The 25,814-nt window shown below is 41.2% G+C and overlaps 2 protein-coding genes across 3 annotated transcripts in view; one reads left to right on the forward strand and one right to left on the reverse strand.

The window, feature by feature from the left end:
• Positions 1–23,323, reverse strand: part of tmem117 (transmembrane protein 117) — a 50,949-nt gene extending 27,626 nt beyond the window's left edge. Inside the window, exons 1-3 of one of the 2 annotated variants that reach the window (XM_044124122.1) lie at positions 22,907–23,323; positions 20,073–20,383; positions 4,192–4,324 (exon numbers count right to left, since the gene is read on the reverse strand). In XM_044124122.1, coding sequence (XP_043980057.1) covers positions 4,192–4,324; positions 20,073–20,352 — 413 coding nt within the window. In that variant the 5' untranslated portion in view covers positions 20,353–20,383; positions 22,907–23,323. Of the gene's footprint in view, positions 1–4,191; positions 4,325–20,072; positions 20,384–20,720; positions 20,939–22,906 lie in introns of those variants that run through there. The other variant, XM_044124124.1, reaches the window with a different exon arrangement.
• Positions 9,608–12,678, forward strand: LOC122835247 (P2Y purinoceptor 2-like). The gene is made up of 2 exons (XM_044124125.1): positions 9,608–9,707; positions 11,516–12,678. The coding sequence occupies exons 1-2, from the start codon at positions 9,662–9,664 to the stop codon at positions 12,505–12,507; spliced, it is 1,038 nt and encodes a 345-aa protein (XP_043980060.1). The 5' UTR covers positions 9,608–9,661; the 3' UTR covers positions 12,508–12,678.
• Positions 23,324–25,814: the final 2,491 nt, after the last annotated feature.

Genomic DNA, 25,814 nt, shown 5'->3' on the forward strand with positions numbered 1-25,814 from the left:
CCTGTCCAGGGTGAACCCGCCTCTCGGGACAAACGGTGAACAGAAAATGGATGAAACAGTGGTGTTAGTCCTTGTGTGCTTTAGCAAACTGCAGTCTGACTTTTTAAAGTTTCTTTTGGAGAAATGGCTTCATTTTACTTTATTTAAATAGACTTTTACAAATAATTTCAGGTTTGTTTGCCGTTTCTTTAAACAGAGTTCATGATTGGTGAATTATTTATTGGGATTCCTAGTTTGTTCCAAGATATTGAGAAACTCTTGTTTTGTTCCTGATCACCCAATGTCATGTTCCGTCTTGTCACATGAGCTGGATGTATACTTTCAACCTACAACAGACTCATCTCTGCAGACAAGGAATTAATTGTTCATAACATTTCAACAGAACATCACTTCAATCGCCCGTGCCCTACTCCCAAGTCTTAGATCCACTCAAACTTCCCAACTCCCCTCTGTCCTTCTGCGTTCACACACTTTCTGTCCTGTTTTCCTCCAAATTAGCCTTGATTAATATATGCACCACACACAGGGCCATCTTAATTAAATAACACCACCTAATTAGGGGCTGATTTTGGCTGGCAATGGTACCGTAAGGCGGCGGAATGGGATCGAGCGGTGTGACGGAACATTCATGTAGCGCCGGCAAACTCCCTGGGCGGTCACACTCCTGCGGTTTCACACAAACAGCGGCCTACTAATCTGACAGTTGCATTAAAATGCAAATAGTCCAGATGTCAGGATTTGGTAACAAGTGCGGATTACAGTTCCCAGGCCGTCACTGAGATCGGACGTCTTTTCCGCCCCCACAATCCGCTATGACATAAGCCAAGGAGCAGGTAGTTGGTGTTGACCCAGAAGTGGCTATGCAAATATTGGCCCTACATGTGAATAATTACACAGGCTGAAAATCTCTTTGTGCTCAGCGATAACAGACCCTGATGAATCCTTTTTACATCGCTAAGCAGGAATAAATACTTGTCATCCAAAAAGATACACAATCTCTTATCGGTGAATGTTTGCTGCCCCGGTGCCGGCACGGTTGATCTTCTTTTCCCTGTGCATGTATCTCTGGGTTTAATTAAATCACGCTCAAGTCCAAATGAAAGGTCAGAGAAAATGAAAGCATATTAATGAGCGCAGGGCGGCCGCTGGGTAGACAGCATCAGGCCTGGGAGACAGAGGGGTTACAGACACAAACCCAATCCGTCCCGTTCTATCTCGCCACCCACACATAAACATATTCCTGCAACTTGAACAGTATGTGTGTGTTGAGGAGAATGTGTGTACCAATACCAACCACTGGCGGCTAAAATAAATAAATACTCCACAATAGATAGATCAATGAGCTCAAGCAGCACTAATTCCCATAGAGGCACTGCTGCAGCAACAAAGGGATATTCTACTTTTTCTTTGGGCTGTGACAAAAACTACAATGGTTTCGCCTTGGGCTGCGGCGGAAGCCGGCCGGACAAGAGAGGAGAGGGATGCAAATGGGGTTTGGACGCAGATCAAAAGACTTAAGTTTCACCGCATCATCAGAGCTGGAGCCCTTGTTCTCCATCCCTCCCTCCCTCCCTCCCTCCCTCCCTCCATCACCTTTTAGCTCACTCTGCTGCATTAATGCCGCTGCAGCTTAGAGCCAGTCTTTTCCACAGGGCAGCGTCCACCCTCTGCCAGGACGCTGCTCTTACGTGTCGGTCTTGAACAGAGATGTGAGCGCTAATGGCTCTTGGCAGGGTCCGAGTCCTGGGCGGACAATCTGTTGGAGCGGCGCGAGGACGGGCGGAGAGGGGAGAGATGGGAACAGGAGGTGGAGGGAGGTGTGGGTGAGAGCACATTGCAGAGAGGAGCCCGCTGCTCTCGGAGGTGGCGGGTCCTCTTGCTTTACAACAGCGCCATCTGTCTTTGCAAAGAGAGCTACACGGGTGTTGCTGCTCTTAGTGCCTTGTCACTTTACGTTCAGTAGTTTGGTTCTTGCTTCGTTGTGCCTTCTGTGACAGATGATACAATACATGCATATCGGAATATTATAAATGAGACTGTTTCCCTGTGAAAGTGTTCAAGAACAGAAATGTAGAAGTGCTCACATCTTGCCACATTACAATCACAAACCTTAATATTTCGTTGCCATTTTATGTGACAGAAGAATCAGAAAAATAAAAGATAAAAGACCGAGGGACATGTGAGACAAATAAGGGATAAAGTCTTGAAGTTTGAAGGAGCATTCAGTTGGTAAATGGCCTGTACTTGTATAGCGCTTTATCAAGTCCAGAGGACTCTAGGACGCTTTATACTAAATACAGTCATTCACCAATTCACACACACATTCATACGCGATAGATGAATATCCCAAGTTTTGACCAAATCACAGAGTGGCGCTAAATCCATAGACTGAAAGCCTGGACATGTTGAGCAACCAGAACAAATGTGTGTACCTATTGCTACTGGATTTTTACCAAACAAAAGACAATATCCTACAACCGCTAACATCTGGCACCTCTCCATCCTTCTTTTCATTTTATGAAGAAAGGAGTTGTTGCGGTGTCTTCTTCAGAGCTTTTCATCTCGTCTTCAGGAGGGGGGAAATGGGTTGCTGAAAGGGTTTGGTTTGTGAAGTGTGAAAGCAAACCGCATCAGCTGAAGATGTAACAAATATTGCAATTTTGGTCCCCAATCAGACAGAGTCTACTGGACTATCAGGTGTTAAAACACCCTTGGTATCGAGTACAGGTGTGTTAAAGTATCCCAGTCAAAGGCCAGACTTGGTTCTATTGAGAAACTATGGCAAGAGTTGCCAACTGATGTTCAGTGACTCTCTCCATTTAAATGTGCCTCTGCTGGAGCAATTTGACAAAGAAAGGAGTTGCAGCTGTAACTGCAGAGACAGGTGGTTCTGCACTGACTGGCTCAGGTTTTCTGCCATTGCCCAGCGAGATATGTTGAGCTTTGCATTTTTATAGCAACACATTTCAAACTCTGAAAAGGTTCAGGAGCTATGACTATTTCTGCAAGACACTGTAAACCTCCATGGTTAACGGTTTTCTGGGTGTCGCTGAATGAAACCCTCTTAAAAGAAATGCAGCATCAGTTTAAAAGTGGGTCTGTTTCTATTGTTTTTTTTGTCTTTTCCTTGACATTTCACGGCTGAAATAGGAGCATGCATCGAGATAAAAAGGAATCCTCTTTGTGACAGAAGCACTAAGTGCAACTGGCAAATGTAACTTTTCCCCGAGCGAGCAGCATCCATCGTCCCAGCAGACCTGCCCCCCTCGCTTCCCTTTTTCCTGGCCAACTAGAGAGAAAGAATGAGATGGATGCCGGTGTCACGGAGCTGGCCAGAGTGACAGATGGCCTGATTATACAAACTCATCCCTCTGGTCATAGAAAAAAAATAAAATATATATATATATTTGTAACAAAAACACGCCTGTAAGGTAACATCCTTCATTTGTCTGTACCTTATAAATATCCGAGGCTTCCTGTTAGTATGGGGAAAGAAATAATAAAAAAAACAACAAACAAACACAAAGGTACGGATAGATCCCATTACAATCCCGGCCTCTGCTGTTTTTTTGACAGCTTGTACCTGGAGAGACACCTGCCACAATGTTTGGTCCTGGGCTTTTTATGCAACGCAAAGGAGCGAGGCAGTAAATCATCTGGCTTTGACCTTCAGTCTGACTGGCTGACTACAAGGGCATGTTTTCTTTCCTTTGGATGGACACGTTGCAAATGCATAAACGGATTCCTGTCATGAGCCTGATGTGCGGGTGTCAAGCTTCGCTGTGCACATGGCAGTTTCCCAGCAGGTAAAAATCTGGGTTAGCAGGCAACACATTTTATTTTATTTTTTATTTAAAATCTCCCAAAATACTGCTTTGTGCCAGAGAGGTATCAAAGGAACTAAGCATGATCATTTGAAAATACATGCATGCTCTGGAGGTGATTTTTATTTTATTTTTTTCGGGATTAACCAATCTTGTTTCACATATTCCTGCAAGTGATTTAAAGTCTGGGCTGATTAGTGAGACCGATATCGAGTCTCTCTTCAGGCGAGTCGTTAAAAAAAAAAAAAAAAAAAAAATCAATCAAGCAACCTGAACGGAAGCACACTTATCGTCCTAACAGATGAGGTGTGTGGAGGGGGAGGAAATGGGGCCAAATGAAGAAACAAAAAGAGATTAAAGGTCTCACCCCATGCCTCCAGACATCAGCAGGAAGAGGTTGTAGATGTGCGAGAAGATGAAGAGGAAGAGGATGGTGCTGAAGAACATGGTCATCCAGGAGCCATGATCCTCGCGGAACATTTTCAGGCGCAGGTATCGACCTAAAGGGAGGCACGACAAGGACAAGGACGCTGCTGTCAGTGGCAGGTTCAAAGAGCGTGTCAACACGTGACAACGGAGGTCGAGGCAAATAAATTAGTGACGGAAATCAAAGATGTCCCTTTCGATTGGGTGATGGAATTTAGATTAGGAACCTTTTTATATATGGCGGTAATGTGGAAATGCTCAAAAAGATGTCTCCCGATGGCTAATTTTAGTCATCCTTTGTACAGATGGGTTAATGCGTTGGTAGTTAGTGATTTAAGACATTATTTCAGATTCATGGCATGTTTCCCAGAGTTCTGCCCTTGAATTTAAATTGTGGGGAAATATCTTTCTGGCAGAGCATGAGATATTCAGATCTGCAGCCTTCTGCTATGAATATATAATCAAACGAGCAGAGCTCAACATGACAACTGGGTTTGTGGTACCGCTGTTCGCTAGCTGCTGCGATCTCATCCTTGTGACAAACAGAAGAGAAGCGACGTCTTTAAATCAAGCTCTCACATTTTGTTCTCTTCCAAACAGAAAGCATAAATCAGTCAAAGATCTGGTAAATGGCAACTGTGGTGCAATTAGACGTGCATAATGCAATCGCACAACAGCTGTCGTGTCCTTGATCCGCCACCCACACCGCTCACAGCACGCAGGCAGACCGACAGTCTACATTTACCACCAACACCAGTCAGACCTGGGTCAAACTGCTTCCAAAAACAATGAATGAGAAACGACAGAAACTGAAGGACATGAAACTCGAAGGGGACTTTTTTTTTGTTTTTTAGTAGCAATTCAAAACATTTGCAATCAGACCAGCGGTGTCACTTCAAAAGCTTGAAGCCTACATGCTTTAAATAATGGAAAGAAATGTTTGGCCAAGATTTCATCAGACACATGAACTGTAGCTGTGACATATTAAGAAGGTACAAAGACTTCAAAATGTATTTCCAAAGTTTTTAAGTCATAACCGCTTTTTAAATCATCCTTTCACTCCATGATCCAGGTGTTCTTCACGCCACGTAACCAACTGAAAGGACGTAAACAAATAATCAGAAACCTGTAACCACAAATTGCAAGGAGCAATACTTACATTAAGAAATGGGTGTGAACCCGTTGTTCTACTTCCTACAAAGGACCTAGGTAGGCCCTTTGGCCATTGAGGAGCGACTGCTTGCTGGAGGCGTGGACTCTGTTGAAGTTCTGAACTTTAAGTACTTGCTAATATTTGGACGTGACGCATGTAACGCGCCAGTTCGACACTATGAAGTTTACCGGAAACTGCATGCGCTGTAAACAACCATCCCACACAACAAGGAGAGAAGTGGCAAGCTGAAGTAGACAGGTGTCAATGTTAAGTCAATATTTGTACTCATAGCTAGCACCAGCTTCACGGTTTCGTTCCCGTCCTCCACTGCCATTGCTAAAACTACAGGTGGAGTACTATTCTAAAACAGTGCAGAAAGTCACTGAAATCATTCCCAAAATCTTCTTCTGACCCGGTTGAAATTCTAATGAAGGAATCGAGCTTATTGGGAGAAAGCCCAGAGTGAGCTATGAAGGGAGATGAGAATTGAATAAAATTGCACAAGACGGTAATGGCCAGGCTGGGATTTTAGTCAAAGAGATGCAAAAGTATCTTGGACAAGCCGTCCTTACGACAATAAAGAAAAAGGATGAATTGTAACATGGGCTAGTCATCTGTCTACGGTATACCCTGCAATTCAACCAATGACTGGTAGCACCAGCTCATAGACAAGTAGGTTCAGACAATGGATGGATGAATGAATAGATTTTGAGATTATTTTTTTCTGAAATCTTGCAGTACTAATTGCAGGAATCGAGGGTAATAGATTGTTCTCCATTTGCTTTATCAAGTTGGTCAAGAGGACCAGTCATCTAAGTTGATGGGTGCCATGGATTTATGAGAAAAATACTTATGTTAGGGCAAACATAAATTAAACAAAACAAAAAAAAAACATTGCTAGCCTTCCAGGAAGGCTCTTCCAGCTGTTTGGAACTAAAGAAATAACTTGAATACTCAAATTTAAACATAACTCATTAAAGAAATCACACATCATCATGGATGGATGGTCTTTTCCTCAGTTGCTTTCGAAACAATAAAGCGGGTTGATTTTAGCTAGACTCTCTGATGGGGGGAGAAGAAGAAAAGCAAAGAAGAGTTGAGCTTGAAACTTCAAAGCATTTGACAAGCACTTTCGAAAGTTCCGCTTTCATGCAGTGAGCCCCAGTGTTAATTAAAAAACCCTCTATGAGTTTGCTGGCCTATAGTACACGATTCTATTTCTGCCGCTTATTAGCGTATTGCTCACACAGAAACACTGCGCGCCGCATCTCTGCCAGCTGTGATCCGGTGCCAGAAGCGTCCATTTTCCCAGGAAGAACCCTTTGTTTTTCTCTCCTCCAGCTCAGTCAGCATCCCTTTCAGTGAAGGGCTCCTCGGAGGAGCAACTGCGCTCGTGTGTGTTTGTGCGCGCAAACGCCACAGCAGTAGCAGGATGCTCAATTTATTTTCCCATTACAGCCTGGCTGCTTTCCTCTCCAATAGTTTTACATGCTGTTAAGCCTCCACTGGCTCAATGTTAATTGTTTATGTCTCCCTCCTCCTTCGTGCAGGTACCTCAGAACAAGGAAATGTCTGCTGAGGTGAAGTGCTCTAGTAATTAAGAGTATTTTGGACAATTGATCTGATGTCAAAACTGAAAGTTGCGAGTATTTACCTGTACGGCAAACAACTAAAACTGTAATACTTACTTGAACAGCAATATTTAATTTGAGGATCTTGAGGGTCAGAAATCAAAGAGGCTGAGCTTTAAGCCATGCGTACGTCTTGCTCTGTGACTCTCCAGGACTCATCACAGTTGCATAATTGAGTTGACTTGCATGGGTGAACTTAATTGCCTCCACAGCCAATGAGCCATGGCTTAGATGTTAGTGCACACACAATGTGTATCGGCAGATCTGACTTTTAAAGCAGCTACATTCCACAATCGACCTGGCCCACACACACACACACACACACACACACACACAATCCTATATGGGCAAGATGTAAACAGAGGTGATTCAAGACCACTCAGCCAAAGCTCGGTTTGAGTCACTGCGCCTCCCTACAGTAAGGCACCCTGATAAGGAATGATTCATGAGTTCAGTCTCACCGCGAAGCTCAGCCCAGATGGGGACAACAACAACAACAGTCACTAGACAACTGGAGTGGACACTGACCCAAACACAACCAGGACACAAAAGGGAGAGGAGACACTTACTCTCACACAATGCAAACTAAAAAATATAAAGTCTTCTTATCAAAGTAGCTTATCATACTTTTGCAAAGAGAGGGTTTTAGAAATGATTTCCCAGTCTGTCTGAAACGATGCCACCTTTAAGTGGCTGCTAAAATCAGAGGTGCAGCTATGTCTCCCTCTACTGGTGATACTCGGACACCACAGAGATCGGTTCAGACGCCTCGTCATAAGGCACATGCTGGGAATAATGGTGACTGATTTTCATTATGAATTGGGGGAAAAAAACAAAAAAACAAAACCACGGTATCCAGCTGGAGGTATAGCTAATAATTTCGCTTTCCCTGTTTAACAGTTAGACTCATGGATGGGTTTTGATAACAAATATTAGGAAATCTTGAATGTTTCTACCCCACCCTTCAATGTACTTTGCTTGAATCTTACGGGAAACGTCAACACAATCACACGTAATTGTGAAGTAGAAGTGAAATGAAACATTGTGTAAGATATAGTATTTACAGCAGTTAGGTTGTGAGTGCAAATCAATTTTACTTATAAGGAACATTTGAAAAACTATTTGTTTTACCAGCGTGTCGCACGACACTGAAACAGATCAAACCAAGCCATAAAAAATAAAAAAATAAAAAATTAAAACATTTTAATTAAAAACAATAAAAGCAGAACGAAACCAAAGATTGAAATGAATAAAACAAAACCCAAAATGACGACAAAACGGTGAAACATAAGCTGAAGCATGTCAGAGAGGCACCAGGGAGCAAAACCCTTCACACATTAAAAGCCAAGAGACGGATTTTAAAATAAACTTTTTGTCAAACAGAGGCAACTAATGAACAGACAGAACAGGTGGCGTGTGTTCACGTTTGGGTGTGCTGGTTAATTGACGGGTAGGCGCTTTCTGAACGAGCACACGGCGTGAAAGAGAGGCCAGATTGATAGCAAAAAGTGAATAAGAATAATTTAGTCAAGCGTGGATCTCATGTTTTGACAGGACAAACAACCTGATGTAACGGAGAGAAACTTTTCAGCAAAACGCTGCGGACTTGTTTATTGAACTTGAGATCCATTCTTGATGCAATCACACAACTCTTCTTCTATGGTACGTCTCTATCAGCTTTGCATATCTAGAGAGTAATATACATTTTTTCGTCAAGTATAATAAGAATGGACGGAGAGCTCTGGTGAATATCAGGTTTTAAGTCTCGGCTCATATTTTCTGTTGAAGTCTGTACTGAACTTGACAGTGTGAACCAACATAACACATTAATAGGTTTTCCAAAATGATAAAACAATTCCACTGTATCTTTGGCTGTTGTAAACTCAGTACTGTTGACCTGCTGACAGCTGACCTCTGCTCTAACATGACTGACATATAGCAAGTAAGTAAATCTTATTTATATAGCACCGTTCTCAGACAGCAGTCACAAAGTGCTTCACAGTGAAAATAATAAAAACCGTAAAAGCAACAAAAACACAAAAATAATACATCTTCCCATCAACTCTGACAAGATTCCCTGTTCTAGAAACGCAACGGTTTTTAGCACAGCAACAGTAAAAACGGCTGAATATGAAACGCAGGTTGTACTTTTCAGATTTCAATTTAGAAAAGGTTTTGAAAATCATAGTTTTCCTTCCACTTTATAACGCAGCCCTCCTTTTTGTTGGAGTACCACATAAAATACCAACAAGACACTAAAATTTGTTATAATGGTTATAATGTGACAAAGTGTGAAAATAAGTGGAAGCGTTGCGATTGCTCATGATCTGGTTGCACACATGAACAAGCAACTATTGAAGTTTGTTTAACCGGTGGGACGGATTAATCCTCCGTTTACTTTTTTGGACCCACTCAGTCTCTCATGCGCACAGGGAGACTCACACACCTACACACACACACACACACACACACACGCCCACACACACACACACACACACACACACACACAAACACACGAGTCCCTGAGGTAAAGCTTTACACTGTACAGCTCCAGATTAATGTGAAGCACACAGCCGGTAAAGAAGGACTGAAGGCAGTCTGAGATGTGATCACAGTCTGCGTTCATCATGACGGAGCTTCTCAGCTGCAACACGTCTGACGCATCTGAAAAAGGTCAGTTCAGTTCGGTTCAGTTCGTACTTCACTCGATCAGATAGCTGGTTTTAGTCCGTCTTTAATGAACTGTATTGCAGCCTGCTACCGTGTGAAAGCAGTGTTTAGACAGCGACGCGTGTTCACTGGCAAAGCCCGTTTCAAGTGCACGCAATGAGTGCCGTCGCTAATTAAGTGAAAACAGCAGCTGACATAGATCAGAAAGGCGGCCCCTCGAGTTTCAGAGATGCGTGGGGGGGGGGAGGAAACCGAGCAATCGCTTCCTGGACACGCCGCTGACGCTCAGAGGCTATGGAGACAGCTTCTGTAAACACGAGGCGCCCTGAGAGAGATTCCCAAAACGTTCATGAGGGTTAATAAAACGGACTGATCCAGCGCTCATCTCGGAGCAGTTATATCACGTCATAAAATAAACAAGATTAATTACTGTATAGGAGCTTTGTGCACCGACCATTGAGGTTTATGGCTCAGACTGCAGACAATTAATATATTTTTCAGCACATTCTTCTGCTTGATATCTGCCCATCTGATCTAGGCCATTAGTGATGAACAGTTTGATGCTCCAATTAATCTCCTGCTTAATGAAGGGGATGATGCATTGTGCTCTGTCGCAGCATACAATGACTCAGTTCTGTTGGAGCTTCTAAAACGGAACATCTTTACCTGACAGATGGAAAGTAAAGTCTGAATCATCCCCGCAGGATTCGTTGAGCAAAACCCCTTAAATCATGCGCGAGTTAAGGCTACGGACGACTTTTTCCATGAACAAAAATATCCCATTCTCACAGCAGCACAGGAGGCAGTGTGTTGAGGCAAGCAACAACTGTTCCTATTTCAACAGCAGCTGAAGTATACTGCAACATATTGATAATTAGGGTTATGATGTGATCTGTTTAATCAACTCTGTTTTGACACACAACAAATATCTAAAATGTACTATTGAATTGGTTTATGTTGGAAGGTACTGCATTACTCTTAACGCCATATAGGCATGCAGGGAAAACGTTTTTTTGTTTTGCTGACATCCTGGTCAAACTAGAACATAAGTTATCATTGGACTATTGCAAGAATGTTATGATTGACCTTTATTTTACGCTGGATTCTCCATCAATTGTTCCCATAGCTACTGCAGTGCTGAAATCACACTTAACAACACAGGAGTAGGAAGTAGACCGAGAAGCCCATTTTCAACTGACTTTAATCAATGCAGCTTTTTCACTGAGACAGCATGATCTAAATCTTTATTAAACAACTCTTAGTGCATTAACCAAGCAAATAACCCTAACCCATCCGTATGCCTTCCTGATTGGAGGAACGGTCCATCATTATTAGGTACGGCTGAATGTGACGCACTGTAGGGGCAGAATGTGTCAAATTCTTAAAGACAAGCGCCGCCTGGGCAACGCAGTTAACAATGAACATCCAGTGTCTCCAGAAAGGTGGTAGTCGGGGGTTAGCTGCCAGCAAACATTTTTCTCTCTCTGTATGCGACTCCCGCACCCGTTGCTTGTAGTACGAAAGCTGCATCCGCTGGTGTTTGCACATAAATACATATTTAGATTTCAAAGAATTGATAACCGAGATGAGACACAAAAGGAGTGCAAAATGCTTAGTCTTGCAGTCGTTAGTTGGCGTTAAGCGCCAGCCTATCTACCATCTGCTTTGTGCACCAGCCACTGAAATATAAGGAAGGTTGTATATGCAAAACGTGTAAAAAAAAAAAAGAAAAAGTAGCCACAGTGCTATCCTCAGTGTTATCTCTACTGTATAAATGACTAAACTAGTAACACTAATTTCACTTCTTTCAGTTGAGATTCTTCAGATCCTGAATCAATCTACAGAAATCTGCTGGCATTTTAAAAATGACCCGTGGTATCGCTACACCCTGTTGGTGCTGTGCACCTTTACCCTTCCTGTGGGGATGCTGGGAAATGCAGTGGTGCTGCTCAGCTGCACCTGCTTAGAAAAAAACTTTAGACCCAGCCACGTTTTCCTGCTGAACCTGGCTGTATGTGACTCAGCCTGGCTTCTCACTCTGTCTTTGACGGCTTACTTCAGATTCCAAATCCCAAACCTTGACAGTTTGCAGATTTTCGGCAAAATCAAAAGGATCTCCTTCGACGTGAACATCTATGGCAGCATCGTCTTCATCAGTCTGATCAGTTTTGACCGCTACGTAGGGACGGTCCATCCCATCAGCTCTCATCGCTGGTGGAATGTGGGTAAAGCCAAGATCTGCGCGGCGTCGACGTGGTTCGGACTTCTTCTGGGAATCATTCCACACTTATTTGTAACCATTTGTGAAAACCCCAACATGTGCACGAGTCACGTCCGCAACCTTGTCCCTCCATTCAAAATTTTCCCCATTATTAGAACGACACTGTGCTTTCTGCTCCCCTTCTGTGCCATGCTGGCCTTTTCCACGATGACCATTCGTGTTTTGAGGAACCGTTCAAGAGGAAGAAGGAACAAGGAACTCCAGCGAGCGAGCAGGAAGCCGCTGCAACTCATCGCCGCGGCTATCCTCGTCTCTGCAGCCTCTTTTGTGCCTTATCACATCATGGCTGTCGCTCTGACCTTCACGCCGGCTCGTAGCTTGGTGGAACTGCCCGACTCCAGTTGCCTCTGTGCAGCGTTTGAGCTCTGTGAAGCTCTCTGTAGTTTCAGCAGCTGTCTGGACCCTGTGTTGTATATACTGGCCAGTGAGCAGTTCAAGAGAAAGATACACATCTTCAAAAGAGAGCGATTCAAGAGGCTGTGCTGTAAGGAGAGTAGGAGAGTTGGGGTTATTGACGAATGAGTATTAAATGTTTAACTTTTCCGGATATTATCCTGTGAGGCAACACGGTTGTACAATTGTTCCGTCATGTGAAGCCGTAACTGCACACCACAGTTATGTGAAGGAGTATTTGCCCCTTTCTTGCTTTTTTTTGTCACAAGTAAAGCTTTACGATTATAAAATTGGACAAAAGAACAGCTTTCAAATGATTTCATATGCAACCCTTTGCAAATCAAAATATGTCAAAAACCTCGTTAAATCATGAATTAACTGAAATCGCCTGATTCCTGCCAGACTTATAGCAGCGAACAAAGATTTCTGTACCAAATATTTAAAAAAAATATTTTTTTAATTGGCTTGTCATCTTTTCAGTTGACGCTGTTCCAATACACACTGTGCATCATTATGTTTTACAACAATATCCTTTTCTACATTTAAAAACTTACTTAATGCCAGAAGATGTAGCATTGGTCATTGCTTTTAGCGTTTCCGGGTAGCAGGTACGCTACACGCCTAAACGTCGGGTCATCCCTCCAACTTGATTTGTTCAATACACTGCCACTGACACAGCTCTATAAAAAAAATGGTGGTCAGACATCAGGTAACCCAAAAACAAATAAATGTTGAGTTATTAGGCTGCAGCACTGCTGTATGGGAGTAAACACTGCGTCAACTTTAACTTTTCTGGAGTACTGAATATTGAATAAATCTCAACAAGGGGAGATTTAAGGGATGCAAACAAAGCCACTCGCCCCGTTTAGCCGCTGTGGTTAATATACGGGCCACATCAGAACATCTTCTTAGGCTGCAGACTCTGCTGTACCCTCTCTTGATTTAAAAACACAAAATAACAACTCTGCCTCCCTTGCATCCCCAAGGAGGGCCGGATCCTTCTCGTGCTTCATTTCTGTCTTTAACTTGGTGTGAATACAACATCCCTATTCATCATGGCACACATTTACATCACCACAGGCCAGGGTGGGGCACGAGGGCTGCTAGCAGACAAGGCTGATCTCCCCAGAGCTCGACTCCTCTGTTACTAAGTACCTAGACAATAAATCAAAGGTGGAAAGATGACAATGGAGCTCCCTCCACCGGGAGACTGCTGCTGAGCAAAGATACGAAGAGGGGCTACTGGGCCATGGTATCTGTTCCATTAAGAGGTCTGCTGAACTGTTTCATTTTACTTAAGTGTTGACTCCAGGCCAAAAACAGAGACAGGTTCTGGTGAAAAAAAAAAAAAAAAAAATCATTTTCGTTGTGGCTGCTGTCCACTTTTGCTAGTCTTGAAATCTGAGCGCTTTTGTTTGTGGCAACGTTGCTATGGAAGCCCAAAAGCCACAGCTGAGTACATAAACAAATAAATAGATGCTGCTTAGTTTTACTGTTAATTCATTCACACCATAAAACTAATACAATTAGTTTGTAATTACTTAATTTTATAGTTAATTTTTTAAAAACCAACAACAATGCATGTAATAATTTTAATGTTGCTTGTATAGCGATTTACCAGGTCAAAAGACTTGGAGAGATGAACGGTGAGGAAGGGGGTTCGAATCACAACCCACTGATTGTTTCCACCTCTGTTGCCACCAAAAAAACCACTTCAGGGTCCTAAGGTGGCTCAGCTCGCCTCCAGATCTGAACCTGGTGGGAAATCTTTTTAAAAAGGGAGCTGAAATTGAAACGCAAAGCAGAAACTTGAAAGATTTGGTGCACATGTGCATGGATGAATGCGCAAACCAGGTCAAAAACTTCAGGAAACGTCTGGCCTCTGGGATTATAGACAAAGATTTCTGTACCAAATATTAAGTTCTATCTTTCTATGAAAATTTATTTCATGGAATAAAATGGAAATTGTCTGTTTAAAAGTCATACAGTGGGATTCTCTGGATTTGTTTTTTCTAGGATACCATCTCACATTCATCCTACAACATAAATTACAGAATCGTCCATTCTACGCTAGTGGGGGAAACGTACAAAACAAATCTTCAGTGTAGTACACTTATTCTCCCTGCTGTGAGTGTAGAACGTGGCTACCAACAAATTCTTAAATTTTCTCACCCACACAGCCACCCCAACAAATCCACACATATTTTGGTACACAGTGCTATACATAGATAGGCTTTCACAGCCACTGCTTCCTACATAATACCATATGACAGAATCCAGATGGCTTCCTGTAGGCTACAATCGTCAAGACCCCACAGAGGGAAGCAAGAGGAGCAACAACAGGGTCAGCACACTCCAGCACAGCAGAGAACACACACGCGCACTCACACAGAGCACCGCAGAACATCCATTTGATATAGCAGACCTGACCAAACGATGCAGGCTTTCCCCACAACTTTGACCTTTTCTTGTGCTGCACGCAGCACGAAATGACTCATCAAAGAGGAGACAGAGCAGACAGATTGAATGCAAGACTCAGTGAAAGCGAGAATTTAATAGATTTATAAAAAATATCTGACATGGCTAAAAAATTATCATTCACTTCACCTTACAGAATCCCCAAAGCCTTTGGGGAGGCATTAGAGAATATATTATGCTCACGTTTGGAGACGAGGCAGCATGAGAATCTGTGATGAGAAGAGCTTTCACTTTTCGCATTAATAATCATTTACTGCAAAGCCATACGTAGAACGCAAAACTCTCATGATGAGGTGGTGCATCTTGCAAAAAAAATTTATATATATATATATATATATATATATATATATATATATATATATATATATATATATATATATATATATATATATATATATATATATACACATTTATACTAGATTTGATGTACAGAAACCAATGTCGGCCCTTGAGTTTTTATTGGATTAAAAGACAGTATGGAGCCAGAAGGGATTTCTGATATTTTGAATATTTAGAATACCATATCTGCTGTCTAAACATCTCATTCTCTTAAAAAAAATGACTTTGCTAGATTTCGTCAGATGAAATCATCTCCTATCTTGGGGGGACAAGTTATAGGCTGCTTGAGAAGTACAGAGATCTCATGGGTGGTTAACATAACTAACATATTATTAGTTTCTGAATGTTTTCTTCTAACTAGATACATTTGCAATTGGCTGCAGCTAATACTTTCCTTCCTTCCCTTACAAAAAAAATCCAATGAAAATCACATGTTTTCACATGTGATTTTCATGTGATCACATGTGGAAATGTGTGAATCATATGGAAATGTGTGATTCACATGTGAGTCACATGTGATTTTACCACGAAACGTTCCAAAATCACACGTATTCATGTGCTTTCACATGTGATTCACATCATTCACATGTAAAAATTTGTGTGAACCACATGTGATCACATGTGAAAGTCACATGTGATTTTCATGGGATTTTTTTGCAAGGGTTATGTTTGGAATATTACAAATTTTCAGTATGGAGCATGTCTTTACTACACACTGGTAACAGGGAATAGTTTTATTTTTTTATCTACCAGTTCTTGTGTGTGAAATCTCGACAACCTACTGTCGTGTCTTTCACCACTCAAGAAAAGCTTGATCTGAAAACATTGCAAACCTGGACTCAATCTAATGCAGCAAAGACACAAACGGCACGAATAAAAATAAGCTTCTCACGAAACCGGCGAGTATTAAACCTCAAGACAAATGAGTTGTGACAGCCATACTTCCGCATTTGTTTTTTGGGTTTTTTTTTTTTTTACCAGACGTAGTTGGCTGGCGCCCACTCAATAAAGATCACAGATTGCCTTGAGTGGCTGCACGAAAGAGGTTGTCCCTTGAATCTCAAATGTCCTCCCTTTAAATTACAGAATCTGTCACAAGTTATTCATCATCAACAGTTCATTAGATTTTCCTCCGCCAGACGCAGCGGGAAAACAATATGGTGAGCGTCTGCCTGATCTATGGCTTAAAACAACACAGGACTCCTAAATCTGGATATGCTGGAGAAAGAACCTGTATCGTTTCTGGCTAAATATTTTCCGGACAAGTAAAACTCATCATCTTTTTTTTGGGAGGTTGAAAAATGAATGGTTTCACCATTCCAAAGCAAAGTTCACTGATGAACACATATTCAATAAATTGGAATATGTGTTCATATGAGGCTTGTTTGTCTAATTAAACGTAGCGAAACACCTTTTAGAGAAACAAATAAACTAAAAAGTTATTACTTAGCCACAATGACAAGAAATAATAAACAGAGTGATGCTGTCAAATCTAATAATAGTGTATCAACTGTATGGTGGTGGCACCATCATGCTGAGGGTATGCTTCACTAGGAGATGGGAGAAAGATGCAAGACTACCTCCAAGTGATTCAACTTTCCCTCAAATTAGCAGCTGGATATTTGAAACTTTGATCAATTTGAGTGGTGGAGAACAACACGCCAACGTACACATCACAACAGGTTCTACTGATCACCTCAATCCTACTGACAAATTTGCAGAATGTCCCTGAAAGTTTGGATAGTAGCAAGCAAACCGACTGATTTACACGAGAGGGGATCAAATATTCATACAGAATCATATCAGAATCTTGCTCCAATGTTTCTGGTTTCTCTGCAACCAGCAAAAGGACAACACCTTGTCTTTAGAATCTTGACCCGGTCTGGATTAAATATAAATGTTGGAGAGGTTGCATGTTGCTTCATCATTCCACTGTGGAGAAAGGATGGTCCAAGTGCAAAGAGATGGTGAAGCTGTGGTGAAGGAGGTGTCGTCGTCTTAGACGGAGGGAGAAAGAGTTCGGTAAGGAGGTCAAAGACGACCCGTGAGAGCAGTCTGAGTTTACACAGCAGTCACTCAAATGCAAACCCTGGGATTTACTATCTTTAGCAATTTGGTAACTACTTACACTATTTCAAAGACAATATTTTTATCTTGTCACCCAAACAGCACAGCTAATTTTCACTTTTAAACGGTGTGTAAACCACAACAGACTGGTGAAAGCCAAGATGACTAACTGTGAGTCGCCACAGTTGCAGCCAAGATGCACAGTCTTTGGTAAAAAATAAAATAAAATAAAAATACACAGCACGAATGAAAACAGATTTTGAAAAAGGTTTCACAGAAATTTATTTATTTATTTATTTATTTTTTGCATGTTTTAGTTTTTTTTAGATAATTTTAAACATTGCTCTTTCAAAATATGTAAAATGGGAAGTGGTCAGAGCCTTAATTTTTACAAAAGACACCCACACGTGAAAGCACAAGTTGTCTGACACCAAAAAAACTAAAAAGGAAAAGCAGCTGGTGTTTGTTAGGTCTACAACACAGTTTTGTGTAGGTAATGAAATGTTCTTAAAAGTAGCCTCTTTCTTCTTACTGTGGGTTTTAATATTGCTTTAGCTATCATGTCATTATGCATTGTTACCTCTCTACTGCGGTCAGAAAAGATTGAAATCCTTCGCACAATTACCGCTCCCCGTCCTCCAATTATTATCATTAGTAGTTCATCCAAAGCACCCATTGAGCTCAATAATATTACTGTCTAAGTGAAGCGTGATGCGAGAGTGAACCATGTGAAAGAGTTCAATAAGAGCTAAAAAAAAAAAAAAAGACAACAAAAAAAACCTGCTGTTCAGTTTGAATAGGTGAAGCGCTGCAGAGATTGGAGCCACGGCCTATTTGAGAGGAGAGAAGAGAGTCAAACTCGTCAGGACTGAAAGTGGGGATGAGAAAAATGATAAGTGGCTAACAGCAGAGAGGAAATCTGTTATAGAGGTGTGAAAGGTGAAGGGAGGCAGCGGGAGGAAAAACATCTAGCCCACTTCAAACACTTCACTTTCACATAACGACGGAATCTTCAGGTTTCGTTTAAAAAGAATGGTGAATAAGAAAGACAGACAGATTAATCATTTGTCAACTTTGGGCTAGTTTTAGTCAACTTCAATGTAATTACTATAATTTTACTATTTTAAAACAAAGACAAAAGTTATTTGCTGCTGCTGACATTTTTAAACCGTCTCCAGCATCTTTTATTAGCAGTTAGAACAATTAGCATGTTTAGCACTAGCAACTTTAAAACATAACTTTTTGTGTGCAAAAAGTTATGTTTTTATGTTATGTTTTCTCACTCTTAAAATAAGAGTGAGATTTCCAAAAGTCTGTCAACATTTCCAAATATAATGTGTCCCAATATTAGTATGTCTGCTAAGTTTGGTGCTGAATTAAGTCCTTCCGCAATTTCCACAAAAATGACCCTGAGGTGGTTATGAATTCACTTCATCGCTTTTTTATTTCCAAAAGTGTTGAATTTGATACAACCGAAACTGCAAAAGTATCATCTGAATTGTAGCCACCTGAATAGGTTTTTGATTTTCTTTTAAAACTTTTACCAACACTCTGAAACAAGATATCGGTGAGGGTTTTTGTTTTTTCCTTTAGTAAAAACACCAAAGAGTCCAATGGTTAGCACATCCTAGTTGCCCTCAGTTGTGGTACATCTATTGATTGAAAACCCTTGAATTTGTGAGTTTATTTCCTCTTTTTAACCAGGTAAACCCCGTTGAGATCTAGATCTCATTTTCAAGATGGACCTGGGCAAAAGTTGCCGACCAACTCGTCACCAGTCAAGATGAATTATCAGCCAATTCAAGTCACGAGCTAATTTCTTAATGCATCTTTATTATAAGAAAACATTAATCATAAATGTAAATTTGCCAATTGTATTTAGTTCAAAGACATTGGCTTAGTGGAAAATAAATGTTGTGCTTCAAAATAATATTTCAGACCACTTTTTAACTTTTCAAGCACGGCAAATTTGGACTTCAATCTAAGTTTAAAAGCATCTGACGTCAAAGATGAAATTAAAAGGTTTGTCTCAAAATGTTCTACATTCTTTCTTGCTCTAAAACAGCATGCTTAACAAGGATGATGATGGTCCAATCATTGGACCATGTGTAATTTGATTCTAAACATTGATAGGTACTTACCATATGCTGATGACATGAGACTTTTGTTTCCAGTCCGATTCAGATCAAGTAAAGACGACACTGCTAAACATGAGGCTTCAAAATGGTGACTGAAGAATAAACAATGGACTAAATAACTCTTTTGTACTTCCAGGACAGAAAACACTGCTGGCTTATCAAAGCAAGCATTGTCTAAGAGACAATACTGATTCACTGGTGTCAGTGCACTGACTCAAGCCACATTTCTGGCACAGAACAAAGTAGGTTCATTTTTTTTCCTAAAAGGTTATACTGAATGCAAAGGTCGAATGGACACTCAAATTTCTGCAGTACCAGTGTCTCATAGTGTTAATCCGTTTCTCAGTTTGTTTTCATAAAATCATTTATGCTCCGATAAGGCATCAGAAGAGCTTGCTCAAGGCAAAGGTTTTTGTGAACTGAACGTATAGCAAACGACATCAGCCTCAGGAGATATGTGAAGATGGGCAGCAATCACTTTTAGCAGACGAGTACAAACACCGATAGGCGTGAGAAGAAAACCTGACCCGAGATCCGAATATAACTTAAAAACAAATGAAAGTACAAGCTGTTTTTTCTTTACTGATCAATAATCACAACAAGAGTGGCCCAGGAAGGATGGTAAAGCCATTACTCTGCACATTCCAGTGCATTACCGAGCGCATGACTTACCAAAGAGCTGGCGGTGGAAGATAAACTTCCCGGCTAACAGGCCGGTGATAATGGCCAGGATCCAGCACATTACTTTCAGGATGTTCCACCCGAGGCCCGGGTACTTGTTGAACAGGAAGGAGAAGCAGTTGCCCATCACAGTAATGTGAGCTTGCGTCTGGCTGTGGGAGATGGGGTCCTCGGCGAAGATGAGGAAGTTGAAGAAGGTGACGAGGTAGGCCACGATGAGACGCGACCACGGGTGCTGGAAGTAGTAGCGAAAACAGGCATCTATTTCCATCCTGATGAAGCCCCCTCAGCCGCACAAACACCTGGAGGAACAGCAGAGAGTGGGCGCGGGGGAGAGAAGTGTCCCTTTCAGTCGGATTCAATTACAATCACATCAGCGAGAGCAGATTAAGAAGAAAACACCACATCAGCCTCAGGTTTTAGTTTAGAGAGCTGAATATCACTGATGGTACATGTGGATTGGGTTAGCTCTCAGTTCAGATAAATCAGTTTAGCAGCACCACAAATAGTACAGCATCCATGACAAAAAAAAAAACCCCTGCAGTATTCTCCTTATATTAATACGAAAATGTCACAAAGAGATTGGGATCAGACACCTAAGTTACACCATTAACAAATCGTTCAAAAGGAGGACTGTACCTTTCTTGGATAAGACGGAATATGCAGAGCCTTACAAGCTCTCCAAGCTATCAGTCGCAGGCTTTTAAAGGCTTATCCGTTGAGCCTGTCAGATCTGTACATCGCCGAAAAAACTGTAGCAGCTTTATGCAGAGGCTTTGGAGGGAACACCTGCCAAACACACTCTGAGCGGTCGGCCCGCCTGCCCTCCTCCGATTCCAGCTCTTCTCCACTGCCGGAGACCCGCTTCTCTCTGCAGCCGCCTTACTGACCTGAATGTTCCAAAGCGAGTTCCCTGCCTTTGACATCTTTTCCTAAAATACCCCTCGCAGCGGAAATTCGGGATGATATCACAGCTCCGGAAATAGGGCTGCCATGGTTTTGAACACCCATGTGGATATTGAATTTCACCGGCGCCAAAGTTTGACTCGTCACGAAATGCCAACTCTAAGTGATACTAAGCGCCTGGCTCCCACACTGCGGTCACTTGTTCACGACAACATCCACTGTTGTTTTTTCAATAACAAAAGCACAACCGAGTGATAAATATATGTCCAAATGTGGGATTGTACTGAATAATTTTATTTAAAAAGTGAATTAAATTCTGTTTTGCATGCATGACATCATAATGACATCAGCTCCAGGATGGATCTAATCAGTTAGCAAACATTATAGCTAGCAAGGGGGTTTCTTCAGAAGCTTGCATACCATGATGCATATGGTCATGATTGACCAATCTGAAATGATGATAGTGTTCATCTTCAGCACTTTAACTTGTACAAATCTTAATATGTTATTTTGTTTGAACATATCATACAGGTCATATTGTTTTTTTTATTTTGTTTGTTTTGTTTTGTTTTTTTAACAGCTTGAGTGGAAATCACTGCTAAAGATCTTTCAGAATTAAATCTGGCAATTCAGGTCTGCCCTCGTCCTCTGTGCAAAGTACCTTCACCTACGTTTAGGTACGTCAGAAAAATATATGTTTTTCTTTTAAAAAAGTCAAACTATTTCATTTTTAAAAGCAATAAAATACATTTCAACTAATGCCAAGATCATGTTGGGTTAGAGCTTATTTTAAAAGGCAGAATCCTGGCATAATTTATGTCCCTAAATAAACTTCAATACTTGTAAAAAGCTGTGAAATAAAATGCTTGATTTTAACGATAGTGGCATAGGAGGTGAATCAATCTGTTATAGTCCTTTTAATCAGTGAAAAGATTATGCTTGAAGTTGTTACTGTCGAATATGAATGCTTTACAGTGTTTAAGCTGTGGCAGAGAACATCCGGCCTTAAAACAAAGAGGTTACATTATCAATGTAGCAAACACAGTAAACTCCTGATATGAAGTCAAAACTATTTCCAATTACTGTTGGACACCAAACCTTGCACTAGTGGAGGCGGGGTTGGGGGTAATGACGTAGTTGGAGACGTAATCGCCAAAACAACAACGTCAGCAAAATTGGTCAGCCACAAATTCACCAAAAACAAAATATTTAGAGTTGTATTGTTACAGATCACAGATGTGCCTCTTGGTTTACTTAAAACAGGAATAAATAGAAAGGAAAAAATGCACAATATCAAATCAGTTGGCCTGCTTGATGTCATCGGGGGCATTTGCAGGCTTAAAGGTTTGTTTGGGTGAGTAGATTTGCATTTCAACTACATTATAATTTACAGCAAAACGAGGAGAAAAACTGACCATCACTCGTTTGATAAGTGACGGTCAGAAGAACTACGATTTAATGTTCTATTCCAAATCTGAAGCAGTAAGTGAAACAAAGGTATGGCATGACAACATTGGAGAATTGGTAAAGAATAAAAATAATAATAGATAAAGAAAATGAGGATGTCTTTACACAAGTGAGGTATTCGTACAGTAAACTGACTGTAAATTGACTGTGATGCGGCAGCAGTCATTTATCATTTCCCTACTTGTGATCACTGAATATGATCATATTAGTTCCTTTTACTCATGACAGACACTCGGCAGGTGCTGCAGAAAACAGACACTAAATGAGCCATCTTTATTTCGGCTACCTCTGGTAAATTCTAACTATCTCACATCCGCCACATTTCTCGTTGGAAACGCAACATCCCCATCCAAAAAGTACCTGACTGAGTCTGCCTTTACAAAGATGCGGAATGAGCGAAATTCGGCCAGTCTGAGAGCGCAGTTAAGACATCATCTGTTCCCTGAACGCACCTGCACCTCCACGCCGTTGTCCTCTCAGTCGACAGCCAGGACGAGCTGTCCACCTCCCGCTCGGCTCAGCTACCACATCAAGCCGACAGCGGCGCTCTAATCACCCAAAACACGGGATGATACGGTGGGTTTGGTTTGGAGAGGGATTATCCATGTGACCTGTTGTCAGCAGCGTACGGTGGAGTCTCCCCCAAATCCTCAAGCCATAGTGCCCCCTCCCCCGGCCCGTGAATACGCCGGGCGGAGATTCCACAGAACATCCCCCGTCCGATGGAGCTCTTTAGCGGACACTCGGTGGGAAGTTGGCGGTGGCGCCGCCGGAGCGTGGATGGAGGAGGTCGGCTCCATACAGCGGACTTAACATTATTTTCCACGCAATGTTATCCACTAGAGTCGAGCTGGAGCCAGTACGAACACATCACATCCGTTTACCTCTTTCAAAATAAACAAAAACCAGTTTTGTTTTGGTTTTTTCCCCCCTCTCTCAAAACACTTTTGATAAAGCTTTATTTTGACATTTGAAATATCGGGAGGGCAGTACACAAAATTACTTCTTAACAACCGTATACTACGTAACCTATCATCTGTTAAAGTTTCATATTTAAATGTAAGAAATAAGATTTCTTCCGTTTTGTGCCAATCACGGTGCATCACTAAGATCCTGGCCCTAGTTCTGATGAGATTTGTCTGATCTTGAAAAAAAAAAAAACATTGAATGTTTTCAGACATACGTCGGCTAGAAATCAAGCTCAAAAACATGGCATTGACCAGAAGAGAAACTGCATTGGTAGCAAATAAATAAATCAAAACATGGACACAAAGTTGAAGAGATAGGAGGCCAAAACTGACCATTGTAACTGACGTTGCTTTTTTGTCCCTGCTTGCCTTTATGCGCTTCTTTTGGTTTTGTTTTGTATTTTCGCATTGTGCAATGTTTTACATAAGTGAGCAATTCCTACATTAAATTGACAGTATGACAAAATATGTTTTGCTTCAGACATTCAGACATTTTAAATTGTTTATTAGATAAATACTGCTTTGGATAACCCTACCTATTTTAAATGTTTTCACACTCAAGCAGAAAGTTAGCACATTGTCTGTCCAGAAATGTACTAAAGCGCTGCAAGTCCAAAATACATTAGAGTACAGGCGCGTCACTGAAGGGTTGCAGTACACACTGGGAAATGTACTAGACGTTGCATGACATTAAGTTTATTTTTTTTAAAAAAGGAGAAGAATAGAGGATAAAGAAAAATAGTGAAACTGTCCCAAATAAGGATGTTTCCCTCAGAATGTATTATTTTCCCCAGTATGCTGGGATGCCTCTGAGTGGCTGCATAAATCTGATTGCAGCTTTATTCCTCACCAGTTTCTCAACCTCTCGTTTGTCCTGTAACATGCCTGAGGTTATTCTGCAACCATCTCTGGTTCTGGTCTTTCCTTTTCATAGCTGAATGGTCATGCTATTATTAGCCAAATGTACCTCTGTCACAAACTGTGCAAAGAACAAGGAGGTTGGGTCTCTGGCAAAGCGATTATTGACATGAAAAAGCCGTGACTTGAAATATCCACTCGGTGTGACTTTAATGAGTCTCCTTGTGTCTAAAGTGTTCTCTGATGTTGGAAATTGTACTGGAAAACTCGAGTTTTCCAGTACAATTTCAGACAGATGAAAAGATTCCCTCAGATAGAATCTTTTCACCTGTGTATAAGCAGACGTGATCCGTGTACTTATACACATTTATTAGTGTGTATAAGATGTGTATTAGATGTGCTTTGTAACAGAGCGCTTTGGTTCCTCCTATGTCAGGAAGACCAAGTGGAAGCTGCAGGATTTTCAGAACAAACAGGTCATGATGCTGGGCCCACTGATAATCCCTCTGTCTGGACACAGGATCAATATAACCAGTTTAACTGCCATGAGGATGCCAGGGGTCCCCATTGACCCGCATGTGACAGTATTTGGGGTGACAGTTAATTAAAAGCTAAAATGAATAGTTATATGCCAGACATGGAAAACAGGTGTTCTGTCAGATAGCCATACATTGTCAGATCGTCATACACGTATGACAAACTGATGGCTATATCTGTCAGATCAGCATACGTTTGCATACGTTTCAGCATACGTTGTCAGATAGTCATACGCTTAGCTCAGACATGTATACGTTGTCATTACCATATGATTTTATTTAATCAGCAACATAGAATCATGACGTAGATAAGGATTTTTTTCAAAAGTGAAACACTGGTTTTGCCCCAGTTTCAGTGTGGGTAAAAATTGCGTTTTCATACACGACATGCTATCCAAGTTGGCAGACATGTTATCCAACCCAAAAATATTAAGGAAGTGGGGGACGTGAATTTAAACAGGGCGTGTTTTAGGACGTGTTTTGTAGTTTACTGCAGCTGCAGCAGCATTAAATTTAATTTATTTAGTTACTTTTTATTGTGTCTCTTCTCGCGTATGACAAGCTGACGACTCCTCTCAATATGGCGGACCTCCTGCAGAATGCGCATGCGTGCGCATGCGCTCTTACCATATGTATGCTATTCTGACATGTATGGCTATCTGACAGAACACCGGCATGCCATGATGTTCAGAATATAGGTTTTATGGTATCTGGTGGTGTCAATATTGCCAGCCAGTAAAATAAGCTCAGGGAAATATAGCTCCATTTTGTAGCAATTCAAGAGCTATCCAGCTTTTATCGGTTTGGAAGAACACTTTTTATTTATTTATTTATTTATTTATTTATTTATTTATTTATTTATTTATTTATTTATTTATTTATTTATTTATTTATTTATTTATTTATTTACTTTAATGTCACCAGACGGGCTCAGTAAATAAGCTTTTTTTTTTCTTTCCCGTAAATAAGTTAGTGAGTAAATTTCCTCAACCAGACGG

The sequence above is a fragment of the Gambusia affinis genome, linkage group LG08, assembly GCF_019740435.1.
Source record: "Gambusia affinis linkage group LG08, SWU_Gaff_1.0, whole genome shotgun sequence".
NCBI lineage: Eukaryota > Metazoa > Chordata > Actinopteri > Cyprinodontiformes > Poeciliidae > Gambusia > Gambusia affinis.

Bases quoted from the DNA above. Each gene is read 5' to 3' on its own strand.
- LOC122835247 (XM_044124125.1), top strand. From the start codon at position 9,662: ATGACGGAGCTTCTCAGCTGCAACACGTCTGACGCATCTGAAAAAG. The intron at 9,708-11,515 runs GTCAGTTCAGTT...CACTTCTTTCAG, and splicing joins GTCTGACGCATCTGAAAAAG to TTGAGATTCTTCAGATCCTG.